The 21,081-nt window shown below is 43.1% G+C and overlaps 1 protein-coding gene across 2 annotated transcripts in view; it reads right to left on the bottom strand.

Moving 5' to 3' along the window:
- Positions 1 to 15,842, bottom strand: part of lrrtm4l1 (leucine rich repeat transmembrane neuronal 4 like 1) — a 38,782-nt gene extending 22,940 nt beyond the window's left edge. Inside the window, exons 1-2 of one of the 2 annotated variants that reach the window (XR_007959769.1) lie at positions 15,411 to 15,842; positions 431 to 2,125 (exon numbers count right to left, since the gene is read on the bottom strand). Coding sequence is in view for 1 of the 2 variants with exons in the window: in XM_052050272.1 (XP_051906232.1) it covers positions 501 to 2,125; positions 15,411 to 15,414 (1,629 nt within the window). In the remaining variant the exon portion in view is untranslated. The remainder of the gene's footprint in view (positions 1 to 430; positions 2,126 to 15,410) is intronic. The other variant, XM_052050272.1, reaches the window with a different exon arrangement.
- Positions 15,843 to 21,081: the final 5,239 nt, after the last annotated feature.

Genomic DNA, 21,081 nt, shown 5'->3' with positions numbered 1-21,081 from the left:
GTTTTGTGATGTGAGAATTAAAACATTTCCTTCAAAGTCTAAATTGACAAAAAAAAGGGTGTAAACTTGTTGTCAAAGCAGTCATCGTAATTGAAATTGTGAGTCATGCAACACTGATGCGGTATAATTTCTACTAGTGTTAGTGTCCAATTATTCATGGTTCCCTTAATATTAAATAAATCCACTTTTACTTTTAAAAAGTTCCTCAATTACCTCAATACATTAAACCAATTATTCACTGATCTTTTTTTTTGTATTCTAAGCTTACCATAATAATCGAAAACCCCTGAATCTTAACAACAAATTTAGAAAGATGATATTAAGGTTAACTCCTGAATAATTGGAGGCATTAAGCAAAGTAGCAAGTCAAAATGTGAGTCAAGGTGAGTTAATTAGTATTTTTACAGGGCATATTTGCTGAAATATTTACCTTTCTGATGAGCCTTTGTATTTTCAATTTGATTTCTAGTTTTTTTTAAGGCTGATGCGATGAATCATACCTCACACTCCCTGGAGCTAGACATTGTGCAAGTGCAGGAGCCGGTGCCGTTGCCGAGCACTTCCATTGCCTCCGGAGTGGCAGCGGGGTTGTAGCTCATGTAATACTCTTGCAGCTGGGTGCTTAGGTCCTGCTCGGGCTCGGGACTCTTTTTGCGACACTTTCTCCCCACCATGGATCGCTGGTGGAGCAATCTGGTCGCACCCGGGTAGCGCCGCCACAATACGTAGATGATGGTCAAAATGAGAGACATGCTGAAGAACAGCGCCACACTGCCCACCACCACTTTATGGAGAGTCATATGTTCCATCTCTGGGGGTAGGACGTGAGTGGGACGACTACGTGCGACCGAGTCGCGTGGATCTTTGCTCATATGCCCCGGGAACGTCGGATGAGGAATAGGATGCGGTCTGAAAGGTGGCTGCGGACCGAAGGTTGGCGGTGTGAGCGGAGACCCACTTGTGGGGGCAAATGTCAGCTCGTTGGTGGCTTCAGAAAAAAGCTCTGACATTGGTGAGGGTGTCTCAGTCAGAATGTAATCGGTTTCCTCACAAATGCCGTGGTTCCTTGTGGCCTCCATGATCTTTTCTCCTTGGAGATACTTTGGGCTGCTGCATATCATCGTGGTGTCTTTGGTGCCGCGGAAATTTCTTAGCCAAGCCACGAGTGGACATATACCAGTGGCACAATCCCATATGTTGCCAGCGAGGCTGATGGAAGTCAGCGAGATCCACGCCGACACCGCCTCCTGTGACACGTTGGACAGTTTGTTGGATTCCAAGTTGAGCACCTGAAGGTTGGGCAAGCAGTGGAACACTGCTGGATCCAGGCTCTGTATTTCATTTCCAGACAAGTCAAGTTTCTGCAGAGTATACCATGTCCAGGGAAGTCCCTGATTGACCACCTTGATGCGGTTCCACTGCAGATAGAGTGATCTCAGATTGGCCAGACGAGGAAACAGGAAAAAGTTTATCCGGGTGAACTGGTTGTGCTCGAGATGCAACTCCATCAGCTTCTGTAACCCCAAGAAGGTGGTGCGCGTGAGAGCTTTCATTCGATTGTAGCCCAAATCCAGAAACTCCAAACTTCGGCACTCAAGGAACGCTCGAATGGGGATGTTCGAGAGACCGTTTGATCGGAGGTGGAGGTTTTGCAACTTTCGCAGGCCATGGAATTGTCCCGGCTGCAGGATTTCCAACTTGTTGTACGACAGGTCTAAACTACGTAGATTGGGAATTCCGTGGAACGTTGAATTGTGCAGAGATGTGATCTGGTTCGAGCTCATGATGAGCTCTTTAAGTCGACGGACTCCCTGGAACGCCCGACTGTCGACGGCTGAAATCTGATTGTGATCCAAGTATATCCAGAGAAGCTGACCCAAATGAGCGAACTGATACGGCAACAGGGTGTGCAGTTCATTGTAGCGCATGGAGAGGCCCTGACACCCAACTGTAATGTTTTCCGGGACATCCAGGAAGCCGGATGAATCGCAATTAACAGTTTTCCCTTCGCACCGGCAACTGTTTGGACATGTGCGCTCACCAAAGCTGAACAAGAAGGGCACTCGCAAAAGGAGGAGGAGTGGAAAGAGGAGGTGTGTCACTCGTCCGTCATTCAGCAGAGGACCTAGAACACAAAGAAATACATTTCATTGATTACAATTTCATTCAAGTCATGACTCAGGATGTATCAGACCTAATAAGGATGATACCAAATTAGCATGAGCCTTTCATTTTGTCATTACCTAAATAAACCAATGTAAGAACATACGATAAATTAGCTAAACTCTATTTGAAGATTGGAGTGATGTAATCAAGGCAACATCAACAACGCTACACTGATAAATTATTTTGTGGAATTTTACTCGCCTTTATTTCATCAAGTGGTTGCATGAAATAAAATAATCTCAATCTAAAAATGTATTTAAGTCCTGATGATTTGAGTTTCCCCAGCCACTTGATGAAATAAAATTGAGGAAGTTCAACACACCATTTTTTTTTCAGTGTGCAGTTGACTAATTAAGATTAAGATTAAGATATCCTTTATTTGTCCCACACTAAGACATCAACACACGTTTGATATTTGCTAATTGACGTCGATTGTTTGTAGTTTTTTTCTTCCTGACATATGATGAAACATTAGTATTGATTAATTATAATGAATTCACCATTATAACAAAATTACAACAAATATCAAACACACACTGCACACAGCACAAACAAATCGCTTTAGCATCGCCGACCGCACGAACAAAGAAGCGTTACTAGTGTTAAAAATCATTAAAGATGATGCCGGGATTTTCCGATGGCAGTGACAGAGATGTAATAGAGGACCGCGTAATGTGCAGCAGTTAGTTCTGGTCGAATGACCACATATTCTCCGGATAGATTAAATTGTGGCATGGTTCTTGAACAGTTTCCTGATTAATATTTGATCATTCTTTTGAGAAGTACAAAATAGGAAAGGAAAAAAAAAGACACGCAAATACTGTGTTCGTGATGCGAAGTGATGGTGAGTAAATGAGAGTAGAGACAACGCGCCGTGTGAAAATGCGTTCTATTAATAAATCTCTTGACTCCTCCAAGCTATAAAATGCAGTGGCGGCTTCCCTCTTATCCATTAGCTGCTCTGTGAAGTGGCTATGGGTTCAATGCGCCGGACCCATTCATTAGTTTTCTTAAAATGATATTCTCATTGGAGCAATTACAAGGGTCTTGCTGTGCAAACCCTTTTCCATGTCCTGAAACCTAAAGCGAAATGATGTACATGAGCCTTTTTCTCATCGGCGTCATTGCTTGACAGCATATTTAATTAGGGCACATTAACTCTGTATAGATCCCCGCGTAAACAAAAGAGCAAGAAACAAGTGTATATCAGGTCCCCATGAGAGGCTTAACGGAGTGGCAAATGATTTTGCCTCCTGTATAGCCATTTAACCCATGATTCAGTCTTGTTTTGTTTTTTGTTTTTTTGTTTTTTCATGACGCAAGGATTAGAAAACCTTAACACCTCATACTGGCTGTTAGGCAGTATCAAAAGCTTCATCTCTGTGGAGATGCGCATGAAAACAGAAAAGAAAAAAAACAGGCTATAAAAAGTGGAAAAAGACTGGATAGTTTTAGCAGGCAACCCAAGAGATTTAATCTAATCCACTACATGAACATCTGATAATCTCCTTTTTTTTTTTGCTTCTTAGCAAAGCTTGACCAATTGTAGCTGGAGGCATCTGAGGCTTTCTATACGAAATAACCCTTGAACATCTTGACAAGTGTGAGTCTTCTTGCATTAAAAACATCTGTAATATCCGAGCGTGTAATTTCCACCGGTTTATTTGCGCGTAATTGTCAGCGAGTGGGTATGCAAGTTACCGCTCTCTAATCTAGAGAGGAAGTAGAAAATATCCAGATCACATGATATGACATTGTTATCTGTTCATAGCGATGGGACAAACGAACCATTTAGAAATGTTTGTAATTTCATCTCTCATGGTGCTTTAAAAAAATTGCGAGAAGTCAGCACATCTCCAAAAGTAGAGACGACTGTGATTTTATATATATATATATATATATATATATATATATATATATATATATATATATATATATATAAAAAATCCTCATCTCACCCCTTGGGTGGTGTCCGTCCCTCATTCAGCTCGGGTCCTCTACCAGAGGCCAGGAAGCTTGAGGGTTCTGCGCAGTATCCTTGCTGTTCCCAGCACTGCACATTTCTGGACTGAGATGTCCGATGTTGTTCCCGGGATCTGTTGCAACCACTCATCTAGTTTGGGGGTCACTGCCCCGAGTGCTCCGACCACCACAGGCACGACTGTCACCTTTACGTTCCAGGCTCTCTCCAGCTCCTCTCTGAGCCCTTGGTATTTCTCGAGTTTCTCATGTTCCTTCTTCCTGATGTTTCCATCACTTGGGACCGCTACATCCACTACAACGGCTTTCCTCTGCCCTTTATCTATGATCACGATATCTGGTTGGTTCGCCATTACCATCTTGTCAGTCTGGATCTGGAAGTCCCACAGGATCTTCGCTCTGTCATTCTCCACCACCTTCGGAGGTGTTTTCCATTTTGACCTTGGGGTTTCCAGTCCATACTCTGCACAGATGTTTCGGTAGACTATGCCAGCCACCTGGTTATGGCGTTCCATGTAGGCTTTCCCTGCCAGCATCTTACACCCTGCAGTTATGTGTTGGATCGTCTCAGGTGCCTCTTTGCACAACCTACACCTTGGGTCTTGTCTGGTGTGGTATATCTGGGCCTCGATGGCTCTGGTGCCCGATATATATATATATATATATATATATATATATATATATATATATATATATATATATATATATATATATATATATATATATATATATATATATATATATATAAACATTATAACATTAAAAATATATATATATATATATATATAGCTCCGGTTTCCTCCCACGTTCCAAAAACATGCATGGCAGGCTGATTGAACACTCTAAATTGTCCCTAGGTGTGAGTGAGAGCGTGGATGGTTGTTCGTCTATGTGTGCCCTGCGATTGGCTGGCAACCGATTCAGGGTGTCCCCCGCCGACTGCCCGAAGACAGCTAGGATAGGCTCCAGCAACCCCCGCGACCCTAGTGAGGATCAAGTGGCTCGGAAGATGAATGAATGAATGAATGAATATATATATATATATATATATATATATATATATATATATATATATATTTTTTTTTTTATGTTATAATGTTTTAAAATGCCATTTGCCAATAACAGTGACATCGTGAGTTCATACCAAGTGAGCGCCTTTTAATCATTAATTAGAATTAACTACACAGAAATTGTAAAGTTAATGCTTTGGAAAACATGACGAATTTTGTGCAGAAAAATAGTTTTACTTGAATATTGGTCATCCCATCCTAACGCTTAAGAGACTCAAAAATGTCCCTGGGCTGTTCTGCTACTGTGTGCACATGTTTTGGAGTGTCCGCTGAGCATTGTCCGCTGAGTATGATATATCCATCCATTTTCTGTTCCGTTTTATCCTCACAAGGGTCGTGGGGCATGCTGCAGCCTATCTCAGCAGTCTCTGGGCAGTAGGCAGGGAACACCCTGAACCGGTTGCCAACCAATCGCAGGGCACACACAGACAAACTACCATCCGCGCTCACGCACACACCTATTTAGAGTGTTCGTGCATGTTTTTGGAATGTGGGAGGAAACTGGACTACCCGGAGAAAACCCACGTAGGCACAGGGAGAACATGCAAACTCCACACAGGAAGGCCGGAGCCGGGATCAAACCCACGACATCTGCACTGTGAGGTCGACGCGCTAATCACTCACCCACCGGGCCGCCCCGGTATGATATAGCACAGCCCAAATATTATGTGTGCGTCATTGATTTGTAAGCCTGCACTTCTGTACTGCCATGTTGTTGGTGTTCTTTATTTAATTATTTATTTTTTATTCTGGTGGCACAATTTTAATTAACAAATGAGGAATGACGTTCATTCATTAATTCGGTGTGATTTACTTGTCAGTCTACAGTATTCCTAGTTAGCCTTGGCTTTATTTAATTAATTTTGGGACTCCTTTATCTTTGTGTTTCATAAATATGCCATTTCAGGCATCCCTCCATCCATGTTGTACTAATTACATTTTGCGGGTGAAATGCTCTTTCCCTGCTGTCTTAACATTGAACTAGAAGGTAAAGCAGCACCTCGACTTGAGAATTCCCTAATTGAGCCACTAGATCAATTTACATCTGTTCTCAAAAGTGCAAGTGGCACGCAGGATGCCGGGCTGAAGTTGCTCATAGCACAAAGCCAAAAATCTTAACAAGGCACGGCTCGTAACTCGCTGATTGACCAACTCTTATGGCCTGTATTTCCAATAAAAAAATCAGTGTGCAAACGCACCACCCAGCATAGTTTCCAGACCCTCTCAAAACACATCTTTTCATATGTCACTGAAGGTTATGCACTGATGGCAAGTTGTATTTGGGTTTTTTTTTTCAATCTAATCCCCTAAAAATTAATTTCCAGCCTAAGGGTACAGAACGTTGTGCCAGTCCCCAAAGAGTCAACTGTCGTGTTGCTTGGCATCGTGACGACTTGATATTTCATTTGAATGCACAACACTCAAAGCACCATTGCAAAGGCTATTAGCCAGAGTGCCCGAGTGGGTTGGCCAACAGCGTGCAGGTCAAATTTTGAGGCACTTCAAACAAATGAAAATATAGCCAGAAAACAAACTATAGCCACTATTTATTATTAATATTTCAACCATGCAACAGCTTCGGAACATTATACAGTAGTTTGAGCTTCATTGCAGAGGACATTTTAGGATTACAAACCGGCAAAATAGCGCAATCGACTCCCTCTATTATGCAAACAGCCATTTCTTCTTTGTGTTTTCATTTCACCGAGCCGTTATGCATTAAGGAATGCTATACAGGGTGCATGTTGATTAAATCAATTTGCAGCAAAACCAAAAAAGGAACGAAAAATTTCACTGCTGCTCTTTTAATAGTGACCATATTTCAGAGTTCAAATAACTGCAGCGAAAGAGCTCATTAAAACAATAAAACCAAAGCCTATGTGTGGTATCCAAAATTATGACGACTTGGAGTAAGCATCGTTTAATGTGTTTGGGGAACTTAGCAAATGGCTCTGCGGGGCGTTGTGGCATTCCGAGGGCTTTTAGTTTTACACGCTGCACGATTTGGTGGCCTAAAGTAGACTCAACTTTAAACCTGCGGCAACCATGTCTACGTGTTGCTGCAGATAGTCTCATGTGATTTTGGTGAATTTGATCAATTCATTAGGCGCTTCACAGCAGTGATCCACGCTCTCCCTATAGCCAACTTTACATAATCTGCCGACGGAGGTCTGCTTGCGGTTCTGAATCCGATTGTGCTTGCAGCATTGTCAAGGATGATCACCACATCTTTCACCCAGGGCATTTAAAAAGGGAAAAAGAGGTGCAGCGTTGATTTGCTGTGTTCACGTCCACAACTGCACAAACTGCCCATTCGTTTGTGCTCTGAGTTACGTGTGTTTGCCAAAACATCCGCGCACAGTTAGACCACACTTCACGCAAGACTTGCGTAGGGCACAAAAATAAATCCCACAATGTAAATTAATTAATGACGGTATTGGAGGGAGGGGAACCCCCCCCCCCTCAAAGTAGTGTTGTTTTACTCTAGAGAGAATGAGTTTTCAATGAATACTTCTATATGGATCAAAACTGAGAATTATAAGAAAGCTCAAGATTCATTCGATCATTTTGCCAGTGAGAGGAGCTGTGAGTGTGAAAGAGGATGATGTGTGACTGAGCTTAGGCAAGCAGAATCTGAGATGGGCACTTTAGCATTGTGATTTATGACAAAACTGACCCCGTGCACTTAGATTTAGGGCACATAAAATGAGAAGCACTACCAGGGCTTAAAGTAGGAGACATATTGTAAGTCACGGGGACCATCTTATGCAATGGCGATCCATTGGACACATGCGTGACTATATAAAAATTAAATCTGTTTTTCGCCGACTAAAACTTCATTTCAGAAGATATCAGATCAAATTTGGAAGTCAGATCAACTAAGCAAGAGCAGGGAGTTGTTTAAAGTAGCTGATTCGTCATCAGGCTTATTTTACAACAAGTGGAGCTGTGCATTGAATGCACTGTTTTACTGTTTTCTACAAACTGGTCAACACGGTTCTGCGTGTGAAGGAAAAAAAATTGGATCGGTCAATATAACTGATGTGATGAACGGTCAATTTTTGTGGGCTCAGTTTCGCTGACAGGCTTAGTGGGGATGTTGTAATAACCAAGCTCTCATGGGTGCCTTGACCTTCTAAAGTATAAAAGTAGATAAATGACGGTCTGCCTTTCAGCTGCTCGTTGGCTCTTTCGTCAGAAAAGAAGCAAGACTTGAAAGATTACCTCTCCAAGGCCTCCACCTTAAGATCATTGTGAAGATGCAGAATATGAACAGTAGAACCCAAATAGTAATTCCTCCCCATAATGAAGTGGCTTCAACATATGTCGCTTTCTCAAACACATCAAGTGCAGTGATGCAGCGCCGGTTTACAGCGTTTACGGTTGATTGCAGCGTTTAACGTAGTCATTTTCAGTGCCATATGGCCACTGAGCCATCTCATTTCTGACTTGTTGGTTTGCATTGATTATTTACTTTTTAACCGTAATTCAAAATAATCTCAACTATCATCGAATCTAAAAAAAATTTAAAAAAAACAAAACAAAACACCATTGTAGTTGGAAATGAACCCTTTTAGGGACAGCGGTTACTACAGTGGACAACAAACTAAACAAACTGCTCTCCACTCCCGTAAGAAGACAATGTGGGCCCGGAATTGAGGGATTGTTTATATTTAACATCGTATTTCACAAATCCCACATAGCTTCGAATCTTTCAAACAGTTCCGCTGAAAATAATGCAGAAAATGACCACATTTTTGAGCTGAGGAAATCCGGTTCAGGACCGAACGAGTGTATTGTGGTTAGCACGTATTCCTCACAATCATGACTAAAACTCGAATCCTGGCTTCTCTGTGTGGAGGTAACGTGTTCTGGCAGTGCTTGGGTAGGTTTTCTCCACCTGCAACTGTTGAAAAAAAAGGCATCTTGTATTTTGGGCTTCACCAGTCATTTTAAAACCTACATGACAACAATGTCAGTAAAGCATAACGAGCAAGCAAGTTATTTTCTCCAAAACACACGAAAAATGCACAGAGCAATGCATGCATTATTTTTATCATTAGTTGTGTCCAGCTATTTTTTGAAGTACCGGTACTCTTTTTGATTCATTGAATTTGTTTATCTAGGGCACTGGTGTCAAAGTCAAAGTCCTGGGGTCAGATCTGGCCCGCCATATCATTTTATGTGGCCCGCGAAAGCAAATATGACAACTGTCATAATGCTTGCTCAAATTTCGACCAAAATTTCAAATCTTAATTTGTAATAAATAAGAGTGATACTGTAAGCATTTTCCTGTTCCCAAACCCCTCATTACAGTAACTTAAAACAATGATTAAACCGTAATTCTTGACTTCTTTTGATCGTTCAGGTCATAACTCATTAAAATCTGGCCCGCGAGAAAAATGAGTTTGACACCCCCGCTCTAGGGTGTCATCTCCTGTATGGTCCACATTATCATGTCGAGAGTTAAATAAGACAAGCCCAACTAACAAAGGATACGGTATTTGTTGGTTTTAATATGTTTTGCGTTCTTTTAAATTGAGTTCATAAACTTGTTGTTACGACTGCGTTATAGCTGGCTTATAAAACAACAACAAAGTGTGATGAGCGCAAGACAATTTCTGTGCTTTGAGGCTCAATTTAGTTGTCAACTCTGTTTTGGTACTTCTGCTACGAGTAGGCTATTCTGCGATTGTTGTTGTTATGTTGTTGCATGACAAAGGCAAACGTATTCTCTTCGTTATCCCTCCACGCTGAGATGAAATCAGAAGGCATATTCTGCAATTTCAAGATGAGTTGAGAACCTGGGCTCAGCAAATATAGCGGTGGAGTTTATTAGCCGATGGCCGAGAAAGCCAGCAGACTTTACTGTGGCTCTTTTCACTCACCATGTGCGTATTGCCCTTTGAAATCATCGCAGTCTACTGATCGGAACTCAGGAATATCAATCCCGTCTGACATTACTGAGCGCATTTCACATATTGTTTATAATTGAAGTGTCACGGAATGCAATGCATTCGCTTGGCAATATGTATTCAAATGCAAGCAATTAAAATTGGAAGCAGACTGTGCAGGATTCTGCTCCCACAACAAGATCCAAATCGAGTTTCCAGGAGAGACAACTGTATCTGTTTGGTGCACACAGTGTCTCTTGTCACGCACATAGACTCATTAGTGCTGTGCGATTGTTTTTCTCCCTGTCACGTTGGAATCTCTGACTTTTGGTTATACTTCTTCGGCGTACCGCCTGCAGCCTTTCCTCTGACGCGAGCAGATTAAAATGTGACTTTTGTTGGCTATGCTGATTCATGCCGAATCACAATTCAAACTGCAAATTGCGAGTCCGCACAGAAAATGCACGACAATACAAAAGAAACAGATGAGCGAGGAGGATTTGTTCATCCATCACAAAAATCACAGCAGAGCTGCAGCTTTTCTGACAAACGGAAAGATTGTTTCTCACCATCAGGCATGAAATCGTGTGACTTTAAAAAATAAAAGATGTCAAAAATGCAAACAGCAATGAGTAAACAATATTCCGGTGACCAGCTCGAACCTCAGCGCCGACTGCAACGCTCTTCGCATGCACACGCGGTGCCAAGTACTGCCGCTAGTGAACAGCTCCCAGCTCTCGGACCCTTCAAGGCCTAACTAATCATAACACACAGCAGTTGCGCGCTGCAGGCTCAGCCCGTTCACCGGAGCAGAGGACCGGAAAAAATATGTCAGAAAGACTTAAACACAAATATCGGACCTTGACAGGCAGGTCATCGATGCAAAATAGCACACAGAGGTGCTGCGCCATCAGTTCGATTTTGCTCGGGCTCAGTAGTCAGAAGAAAACAAATGATCACTTGTTTATTGATATTTTTCCATTTTCTTGCAATACCAAGGCTTGTGATCGTGTCCATGTTTCTTCCATAAGTTTATTGAAGTTAAGAGGTAGTCACATACGTTGAGGTCTGGTCGATTTGCGGAGCTCAGGTTTCAAAGCAAACACGGTGAAGCGCCATTTAGCAGTTACGCTGCACCGCAAAGGCTTCCACCGAAGGTCAAGTCAACAATGACCTTAAATGCTTTTAAATCCAGGGTGAATATAAGCCGACCTATGGCTGGATCATCCTGATCATCGGGTGCCGTACCCTGATTGGCTAAAAGCAGTATCGGGGTTGATGTCAGAGCAATCTGACCGGACAATCATGCAGGCACCTTTCGGACAAAAGAGAATTACTGCGATTACAAAACTCACAAGAAAAACGTTATTCAAGTGAGAAATTCTGGCAGAGATCAGATTTTCCTTTTCCAGGCTTCTTACAAAGACGGATCCATATTAGAAGATAGTCGACAAACTTTTCAATGTCCCACTACAGTCCAAAGTGTGCCTGTGTCCTCTAACTTTCTTTTCAATCTCTGCCCGTATCGTCCTGCTCGAGAGCCATTGGTATTCCACAGCCGGCGCTTGTTTCCTTCCTCCTGGCTGCCACGATCATTTGAAGAGGTCACGTATCTGAATTTTACTCCTCCGAGACGTGCTGCTTCACCTCCATTCATTCTTGCGTGTTTGGTTGGTGTGCTTCGTTCGCCCCTTGAGTGGTTTAATTACCTGTGCCAAGGAGGTTATGTTTTCATTGCCACCGTTTTATTCCATTTTGTTTGTTCGGATTGAAGTCATGTACCGTAAACTGGAGTCCTGCATACTTGGAATGGGTCTAATATTAAAATGGTTGATTAACTGGTTGTTAAAGGAACCTATTGATTGTTTGGAATTCATCATTCTTTCGTGTGTCGTGACGTAAATGCAGCGCAAGGGAAATTACGGGATGGTTTGTCGAAAAACAGGATCTAACTGCGTGTGAACGTGAGTGTGATTGTTTGAATCACGCTGAAGTGGGAACGCTTGAATCCAAGCCTTTCAGTGCATCCAGCCATTGCATCGAGATCGCTCGAAGAAGCGCTCTCAGTCCACTTCAAGTTAATTTCAGCGGTAAGAACTGTTTCAAAAGGAGCCGAAAGCATCAGGAAATCAAATATGGAGCAGGAAAAGATTGTCCTCGGCACCACAATGGCATATTTATACTGCATGTCTCTTACTTACATGGTTGTGACTTGATGCATCCACTTTTTCTTTCCTGGACTTTTTTAAGTTCCATGAAATGCCCGTAAGGACTTGAAATGCACAATGGCCAAATAAGTGATTCAAAAAGTGCTTTGGTCCTAATTAGATTTGCAAACTACACTAGTGAAAACCGCAAGGGTTTCACTTGTTGAAGTGTGATAAGTAAGCTATTATTTGGGGAGGGAATAACTAATGAGGTAAAAAAAAAATGAGTGAACATTTCCACCGCTTTGTTAAAAACTGCTGAGTATGACCACAAAGTGATTTTTATTCATATAGTCCCGCTGATACGCTCTGTTCGGATGACAATAAAGCATCTGTGTCTCCCTGTTGTTTATTTCGAGGCAGCTTAAATGAGAAGCTTTTTATATTTGAGGCTTTTGAGAGAATTTGAAAATGACAAAAAATACACAAAATGGAACATAATGGACCAAAAACATAATGGTTTCCCCTCAAAATGGTGTTTGGACATTCTCCATTCATACACTCGTGCCTGTTGTCTATAAATCATTGATGCTCCATAAAAAGTTGTTTTTTCCCATTCCAAACAAATATGTATCTTTCCAAAATAATTACTTCTCCACCGAGGACCAATTGCAATCTCTTGTCAAGGAAGAATGTCTATTATGGGATAAAGTGTCTTTTTATAGTCAATTTCATTTTATTTTATAGAACAGAAATGCTCCTTGAATGTACTTTTGGAACAGTTTGGCTGCTATTTGAGGCAAGACGGCGTGCATAAACTAACACGGATACGTCACATACTGCGGATGTAGATGGCTGACAAGAGACACATAGAAGAAAGAACATTGGCTACGCTGGAACAATCTGAGCGCAAATGCAAGACCGATTTGAAAAGATTCAGCTTTTTACAGAGACAATTAGGGTCAGTTACATATATAAACAATTACAGTATGTGTATATATTCTAGCCTTTTGATTGTGAGGCAGATATGCCTCTCCGAGCCCCATAGGTCTGCCCAAAATATTCATTCACTCCTTTCAGGAACCTCGTGAGTGTGGTAAATACACTCATGTCATGAGTGTCATTTGCAACTATAGTACAGGTATTTACCACACTTGCGAGCATTTGAAGGGCATGATACTTGAATTGACATCAGACTTGATCAATCCATCAAGCCCGCTCGAGTGTCCCAAGCGTACCAGATCCATTTATTCTGAGACCATCCATCCATCCATTTGCCGATCCGCTTTGTCCTCACAAGGGTCGCGGGGGATGCTAGAGCCCAGCCCTCTTCGGGCAGTATGTGGGGGACACCCTGAAGTGGTTGCAAGCCAATCGGAGGGCTATCAATCAGGACTTTGGGAATAGAGATGCAGACATTACTGTGTTATGTGAATCATTTTGCAATGAATACATCCCATTTACAGTTTGATTGAGATTGATTGATAGAGATCAATTTTGTGTCACGTGAATAAATAAAATATATCTTTTTTTAATTTTCTCATCCATCAAGAATGGGGCAGAGCGTGGCGAGGCCAAATGCAAAAAAACCCCAACAAACAAACAAAAAACTACTACCACGCTGGTGTCTGTGGTTGAGGAATTCAGTTGGAAAACTCAGAAATGTGTTCTTATTGCTGGATGGACTACAGTTATAGAAACAATTGTGATTTTGTTGGGTAACTGTTATAATTGATTCATAAAAAGCATAATTGCGGGTGCTATGAAGCTGCACTAAGCTGCTTATTAGAACTCAGCCTGTGTTTATGCATGTATGTGTGGGCAGTGTCGATGGCCTGCTGTTCTGGGTCATGTCGATTCACAACATGTGGAACAATATTATTTCAGCCAGCATGTATTCTGCCTCTACAAACTAATAATGCTCCATTTTGATTGACAGTGTCAAACGGTTTCCATTTTATGACTGTGATTGTACTTTGCAAGTGTATAATGATCGTATCATGGTCGCGATAGTTCACATGATTGAAACGTGGCCGCTCTTGTGTACAAGTAGTTAAATCAGAGGATCCAAATATTCATTTCAGCCTCAATAAAAGTATGACAGAAAGCCTTGAGCGCCGCGCAGTTGCCTACGAACAACAAGCACAGTATCTCGCTAATGAAAAACCTCAATATAACTGAACGTTACCTTGCACCATCTTTTGCGTCGTCTTTGATACAGCGCATGTCATATTTTATCTTTACCTGTTTTCGTGCCGGGTGAGTGTATGTTTGTAAAAAATAAAGAACGGGAAAGATGAAATGGCAAAGGGGGACTGATTTAATCAATAAACAATTGGAGCTCTTTAAATACATAGGATTGACACGTGTGTGTGTGTGTGTGTGTGTGTGTGTGTGTGTGTGTGTGTGTGTGTGTGTGTGTGTGTGTGTGTGTGTGTGTGTGTGTGTGTGTGTGTGTGTGTGTGTGTGTGTGTGTGTGTGTGTGTGTGCGTGTGAGCAGACATGGAAATTCAGATGCAAAAGCATGCATGGGCACAAAAAAAATTATTTTTTTTCCCAAACTCGGCACTGCGTTTTCACCACCTTTCCCCACAGAGTAAAATGAAGATTGATTGAAAGCTGCAGAAGGCGAGGGAAGTGTGGGTTTGTGGCTCCTGAGCTGTACCTTCTGTGCAGTAAAATGGAGGAGGCGTGTGGGATGAGATTGGAGAAGCTGTTTGAGGGGGTTGGGGGTGGGGGGGGTGCAGCAGAAGTTAGAGGAATGACTCAAATCCACCACAGCTTGCAATGCTGTCGTAAAGTGTTCCCTGTTGTTTTTCCATTTGAAAAAGCTCATTTTTTTAACATCCTCTTGTGATGAATTCCACATTCGTACGCTGCGCAATTACACCCCGACGCTTGACTCGTTTTTTACACGTAACAATGTGACAATATGTCACCTCCTCGATGCAAAAAAATAAAAAAAAAGTGTTTGGTTTAGGAATGCACCCTTATTACTGATTTTCTGACGCATTTTGGAGCGCAAGCTGAAAATGTTTTGGTTCGAACAGGGGCACGCTCACAGATGATTAGGGGGTCACGTTGTTATCGAGAAGAGCATGAAATGCACCTCACTACATTTGGTACACGTTTTCTTGCCCTCACTTACTCACCCATGTTATCTCATCCGCGCGTCCGCTCCGTTGCTGGTTCACAGTCGGGAAATCCTTCAGCACCGATCACGACTTCCACCTTGCGTCGCGTGTCCAATCCAAACAGCACAAAATCGGCGGAACACCTCAAGCTAATATTTCTACAAAAAAAAAAATCAAGGAAAGTCTTCCGGTGATTCAAGCGTTCAAAGTTTGTTCCAAATGCGCACTGACGCCGCGTAACTTGCTACGCACATGAGAAAAGGTGTCCTCAAAGCCCAAGTTGCGAATGGCTCTTCGGATTTGCAGCATGATTTTAGAACACGCATAAAAATTCAGCACGTTTCAAAAGTGTCAAAAAGGCGAAAGGCACACAGTTGTGGCGCAGAGATGGGCGCAGCCTCTTTCCCGAGCAGGTGCTCCATGCGAGCGCGCCTGAGCGTGTGTTGGATTTGCAGAGTAGCGTGCTCAGCCTACACGGGTACGTGTGCGCGCACGAATGCGTGGCGTACGCGTGCGCGAGGCAGAACGCCAGCCAGTGAATGTGAAAGCAGTCGGTTCGTTGTTGAACAGCTGCGGGCCCTTATGGTCAAATATGAGATTTGTTGTTTGTACAATAATCAATTCGCTCCCGAAACTCAGCCGTGGTTGTGCTAGAGGGGGGCATGCTGGAGGATTGTAATTATTACGGGTCGGGTGGTTACAAGCTTGATCCAGTCTCACGTTGCATAATTATTACAGCTGAGTGCTAAATTGAGTGCTTTGTAAGAATAAATACTGTTGTCTTCGAACGCAGTAATATAATGTCGTGAAGCGTCTTGTCTTTGTGACGAGGTTTGAATTTTTTCACTAATTCACCATTGACTCATAGCCTACACATGATTGACCTGACATTCGGTATTGCTTCAGAAAATGTTGATAGAACTGTGGATTTTAACATGAAGCGTCAGACCACCTATTTGGAAAAGTGCAAGAATACTTTTTGAAGTCAAAGACACTCACGAAGTCAGGGCAAATAAGATAAGATAAGATAAGATAAGATAAGATAAGATAAGATAAGATAAGATATCCTTTATTTGTCCCACAATGGGGAAATTTACAGCCTCCAGCAGCAAGAATGTATGTAGAAAGAAGAAGAGAAAAAAAAACAACAATAACAAACATCTTTCAATTAAATAAATAAATAAATTCAATTAAATATGAACACAATGGATAAATCACAGTACTATTTACAATTTACCTTCACATCATTTAATTATTATTATTATTATGATTGTTATTTTTTATTCATCAGCCTGACAGCAGTCGGTAGGAACGAGCGTCGGTATCTCTCCTTCTTGCAGCGCGGGTGTAACAGTCTCTGGCTGAAGGAGCTACCAAGTGCTGTCAGGGCGGGCTGGAGGGGGTGGGAGGGACTGGCCATCATAGCTTTTAGCTTAGTTAGCATCCGTCTGTTGCCCACCTCCTCCAGAGTGTCAAGGGAGCAACCCAGGACAGAACTGGCCTTCCTGACCAGTCGCTCCAGTCTCTTTCTGTCCCGGGCCGAGATGCTGCCTGACCAGCAGATAATGCCATAATAGATGGCCGAGGCCACCACCGAGTTATAGAACGTCTTAAGGAGTGACCCCTGAACCCCAAAAGACCTCAGTTTCCTGAGTAGGAAGAGTCGGCTCTGTCCTTTCCTAATCAGGGTGTCCGTGTTTGTGGACCAGTCCAGTTTGTCGTTGAGAAGAACACCAAGGTACTTGTAGGAGGTCACCCTCTCTATGTCCATACCCTGGATGTTCATCGGTGCTGGTGAGGACTTTTTCCTGCAGAAATCCACAACCAACTCCTTAGTTTTCCTCGGGTTGATCTGGAGGAGATTCTGCTGGCACCAGTCCACAAAGTCCTTTGTCAGTCCCCTGTACTCCCGATCATCCCCTTCTGTAATGAGGCCAACAATCGCAGAGTCATCGGAGAACTTCTGAAGGTGGCAGTTTGGAGTGTCATGTCTGAAGTCCGAGGTGTAGAGGATGAACAGGAATGGAGCCAGAACAGTCCCCTGCGGCGCTCCAGTGCTGCAGAGAAGCTGGTCCGACTCACAGCTCTGCAATCTCACGTACTGCGGCCGATTTGTGAGGTAATCTATGATCCATGCTGTGAGATGGTGGTCCACTCCGGCGTTCTGCAGTTTGCCTCCCAGCAAATTGGGCTGGATGGTGTTGAAGGCACTGGAGAAATCAAAGAACATGATTCTCACAGTGCTCCCAGCCTTCTCTAAGTGTGACAGCACTGAGTGGAGGAGGTAGATAATGGCGTCTTCCACGCCGATGCCAGGCTGATAGGCAAACTGCAGCGGGTCCAGTGACGGGCTCACCAGCGGTCGAAGGTGGGCGAGGATGAGTCTCTCCAGCGTCTTCATCAGGTGAGACGTCAGCGCCACCGGTCTGTAGCTGTTCAGCTCCTTAGGGTGGGGGGTCTTGGGCACTGGGACCAGGCACGAAGTTTTCCACAGCTGTGGAGCTCTGCCCAGCTTCAGGCTCAGGTTGAAGATGTGCTGGACAATGTTACACAGCTGGTCAGAGCAGGTCCTGAGGAGCCGGGAACTGATCTTGTCCGGACCTGCTGCCTTCCTCGAAATAGAAACGAAATAGAAAGCGATGAAAAACATGCGATCGTTGCTTCCCGCAGCAATTTCAATGCCTAAAAACATTCAGAAAATGAGGATTCATATGTCTGGATCCTGTCCAAACAACTTCATACAGGGGTACGCAAACAAAATGAGCTGTCCAGCAAATTGTTGTGTACTCCTTATGTAACAATGTGAAGAGGTGATAAGACATTTACAAAATATGGCCACGAGCTATGTGTCGTGACTGAGAGAATGAGATCGCGGTTACAAGCAGTCGAAGGGTGTCAGGGCTCTCCCTTAGAGATAAGGTGAGGAGCTCGGTCATCTGGGAGGGGCTCAGAGTCAAGCCGCTTCTCCTCCATATCGAGGGGAGTAAGATGACGTGGTTCGGGCATCTGATTAGGAGCGCCTCCCTGGTGAGGTGTTCCGGGCATGTCTAACCAGCAGGAGGCCCCGGGGACGACCTAGGACACACTGGAGAGAATATGTCATCCAGCTGTACTGGGAATCCCTCGGGATTCCCCGGGAAGAGCTAGAAGAAGTGGCTGGGGAGAGCGAAGTCTGGGCTTCCCTGCTAAAGCTGCTGACCTCGCGACCCGACGGGTAAGCGAGGGGGGGGGGGTGGATGGATGGATGGATGGTGAAGATAGCTGACATATAAATAGTGAAAAAATAGCAAAACGATACTGAGCAACAAAGGGCCCGGTAATGATCCTTGTGGACCTCCACAGATGACATCGCAAAAGTTTGAAGCCACATTGCCATGAATTATTGTCTTTCCCGAGAGGTAGCCGTTCATACCGATACTTGTTCAAATGGGTTCTACCAATATATTCTATAACACAGACATTATTATAGGCTGCGCTGAGTTCAAATAATGATACTATTGATTATTGCGGCAATGCTCGCTGAGCATGTATTTTTCTAACACAAAAATGCCACCATGCTCATAAACCAGATTATTTCTACACTCAATCAAAATAATACTCCGGCCTTCGTGCTTTCAGACCAAGGTCTCATAGCTCTAAATTGACAACCAGCCCGGAGGAAAAAATATGCTGTAACATCATATTTCCCATCAACAAAAGCCCCATTTGGTGTGTTTATTTATTTATTTTTTGGGGTATCCTTGTTTTCTGTAACAAAAACGACGAGTTATTTTAAAACTGCTTCTATGAAATACCCAGTTGTTATGTTTATGATTTCCTCCAAATCATCTGTAAACCAAGTCGTCTGTATAACTGCGGCCCTGATCTCCTCAGAAGACACTAATTTGACCCGTCAGATTTTCACAGGCCACCAGTGTATCACTTGGAAACTTGTGACAGATTTGAAAAATGACATCTCATTCGATTCCCACATTATCATCATATTACACGTTTTAAACTTAGTGTTCCCAGAAACTGTAAGACAGCACACGATTGTTACGCTTGGATGTGCCTTCTTCCTTCTAAATCGTCACCATCGGTTTAGTGGTTTACACACCTGACAACAGTGCAGGCAGTGCCTTTTCAGTTCACGCTCAGCAAATGGTTGTCTATTTCAAGGGATGCCCTGCGATTGACTGTCAACCGACCAATGGAGGGTATACTGCCATCTTTGTTTGAGATTATACAGCGCACAAGAAAAGTGAAATGAATCCTGTCAGTCAGTGCGTTGAAAGTAAAATATCAAGTTGAACAACCCAACAGATGAGCAGTAGGAACATGCTTGAATGCATCAAAATAATAAAACGCTGTTTTGTGCCCAATGTGCGCCGTTCTCGTTTTCGAACAGGACATTTTAGAAGCTTTACATGATCAACATGATGGCCAGTACAACATGAGTGAAAAGTATGTACCGAATAAGTTGATTGTCATAGCTGTGGGCCAAAAACAAAAAAAAATCTTTTTGGGTCAAAGCTCCTTTGGATGTCAGTTCAGTTCAATTTGTCTGATACAGTCACATCACTAACATCAGTATGTTCCCTTTTGGATGGATCTCACTTAACGAACCAGCTGTGGTCCCAATTTATTCATTTATTTATTGGCTCGACAGCAACACTTTTGGGGGGCTATGTCTTCTGGTTCTGGTTCTGGGTCAGAATCTTGAGACAGCATGTGGTGTCGTGTGGCTAAATGTGGAAAAGGATACCTGATACTTTTATTGAGAAGAGCCCCAAAATATCAGTTGGCGCACACCCTGATGGAGGTTTGACACCGTTGTGGTAACTCAAGGCTCGGTTCGTCCAAGGTTGGCAAATGCATAACCTGGTTTGTACGTGATTGCTTGAGAAAAGACACGTGAAAACTCTCATACGAGCTGGGCGCACGTAGGATCGTATCTGCCAAGTGCGCGAGACAGCCATGAAATTCATTATGCACGCTCAGGGAGGAAAATATGCCAATCGATACATTTTGCACGCGCAAGGTGATTTATCAATTGCGATGGCTGATGCTGCTTGTTAAAACACTGGCATGTACTGGAGCGTATCGGGGATACTTGCAGCTGGGCACAAGAAGGAGCCCCATCCTAAGTTTTGAACGCTAGTTCCAAAGGATAGGCAGACACAGCCAGCCCATTGCCACATACTCAGGAGAGTTAAATCAAAGAAAAGATGCCTTTTGCGCACTTGCTGACTCCCACAAAATGATCTGCGTGTCGGATTTCTCCTCCCGGACGCAGTAATACGTTTGTTTGGCTCCTCCAGTAACACTTGCAATTCCATCACTTTCATTTTCATTTTGAGCTCTCACAACTTCTCCCTCGGGAAAACCATCAGAGCCACATAAAGCGCAAAAGCCTGTTTATCTAAAATATCGGCCTCAATCACTTTTACATGTCTACGACAACATCTGCAATCTGTTAGAATGATTGGACATGCAATTTAGTACCCGCAATTTGGGTTCGGAGCAAAATCATGCACTTAGATGACAGTCATGGTCGGGACGTAAATAACCAGGGTCAGGTCGTCCGTGTGTTCAACCAAACTACCACAGGCGGTTGCTGGTAAAGAGGGTCGAATTGTATGAAATTGCAGTGGCCAGCCATCCATTTTTCAAGGATGTGCAGCTCATGCGTCACAACATCTCATCACTG

The sequence above is a fragment of the Hippocampus zosterae genome, chromosome 18, assembly GCF_025434085.1.
Source record: "Hippocampus zosterae strain Florida chromosome 18, ASM2543408v3, whole genome shotgun sequence".
Classification (NCBI taxonomy): Eukaryota; Metazoa; Chordata; class Actinopteri; order Syngnathiformes; family Syngnathidae; genus Hippocampus; species Hippocampus zosterae.
Note: the sequence above shows the minus strand (reverse complement) of the source record. Positions and strands in the feature narration are given on the sequence as shown.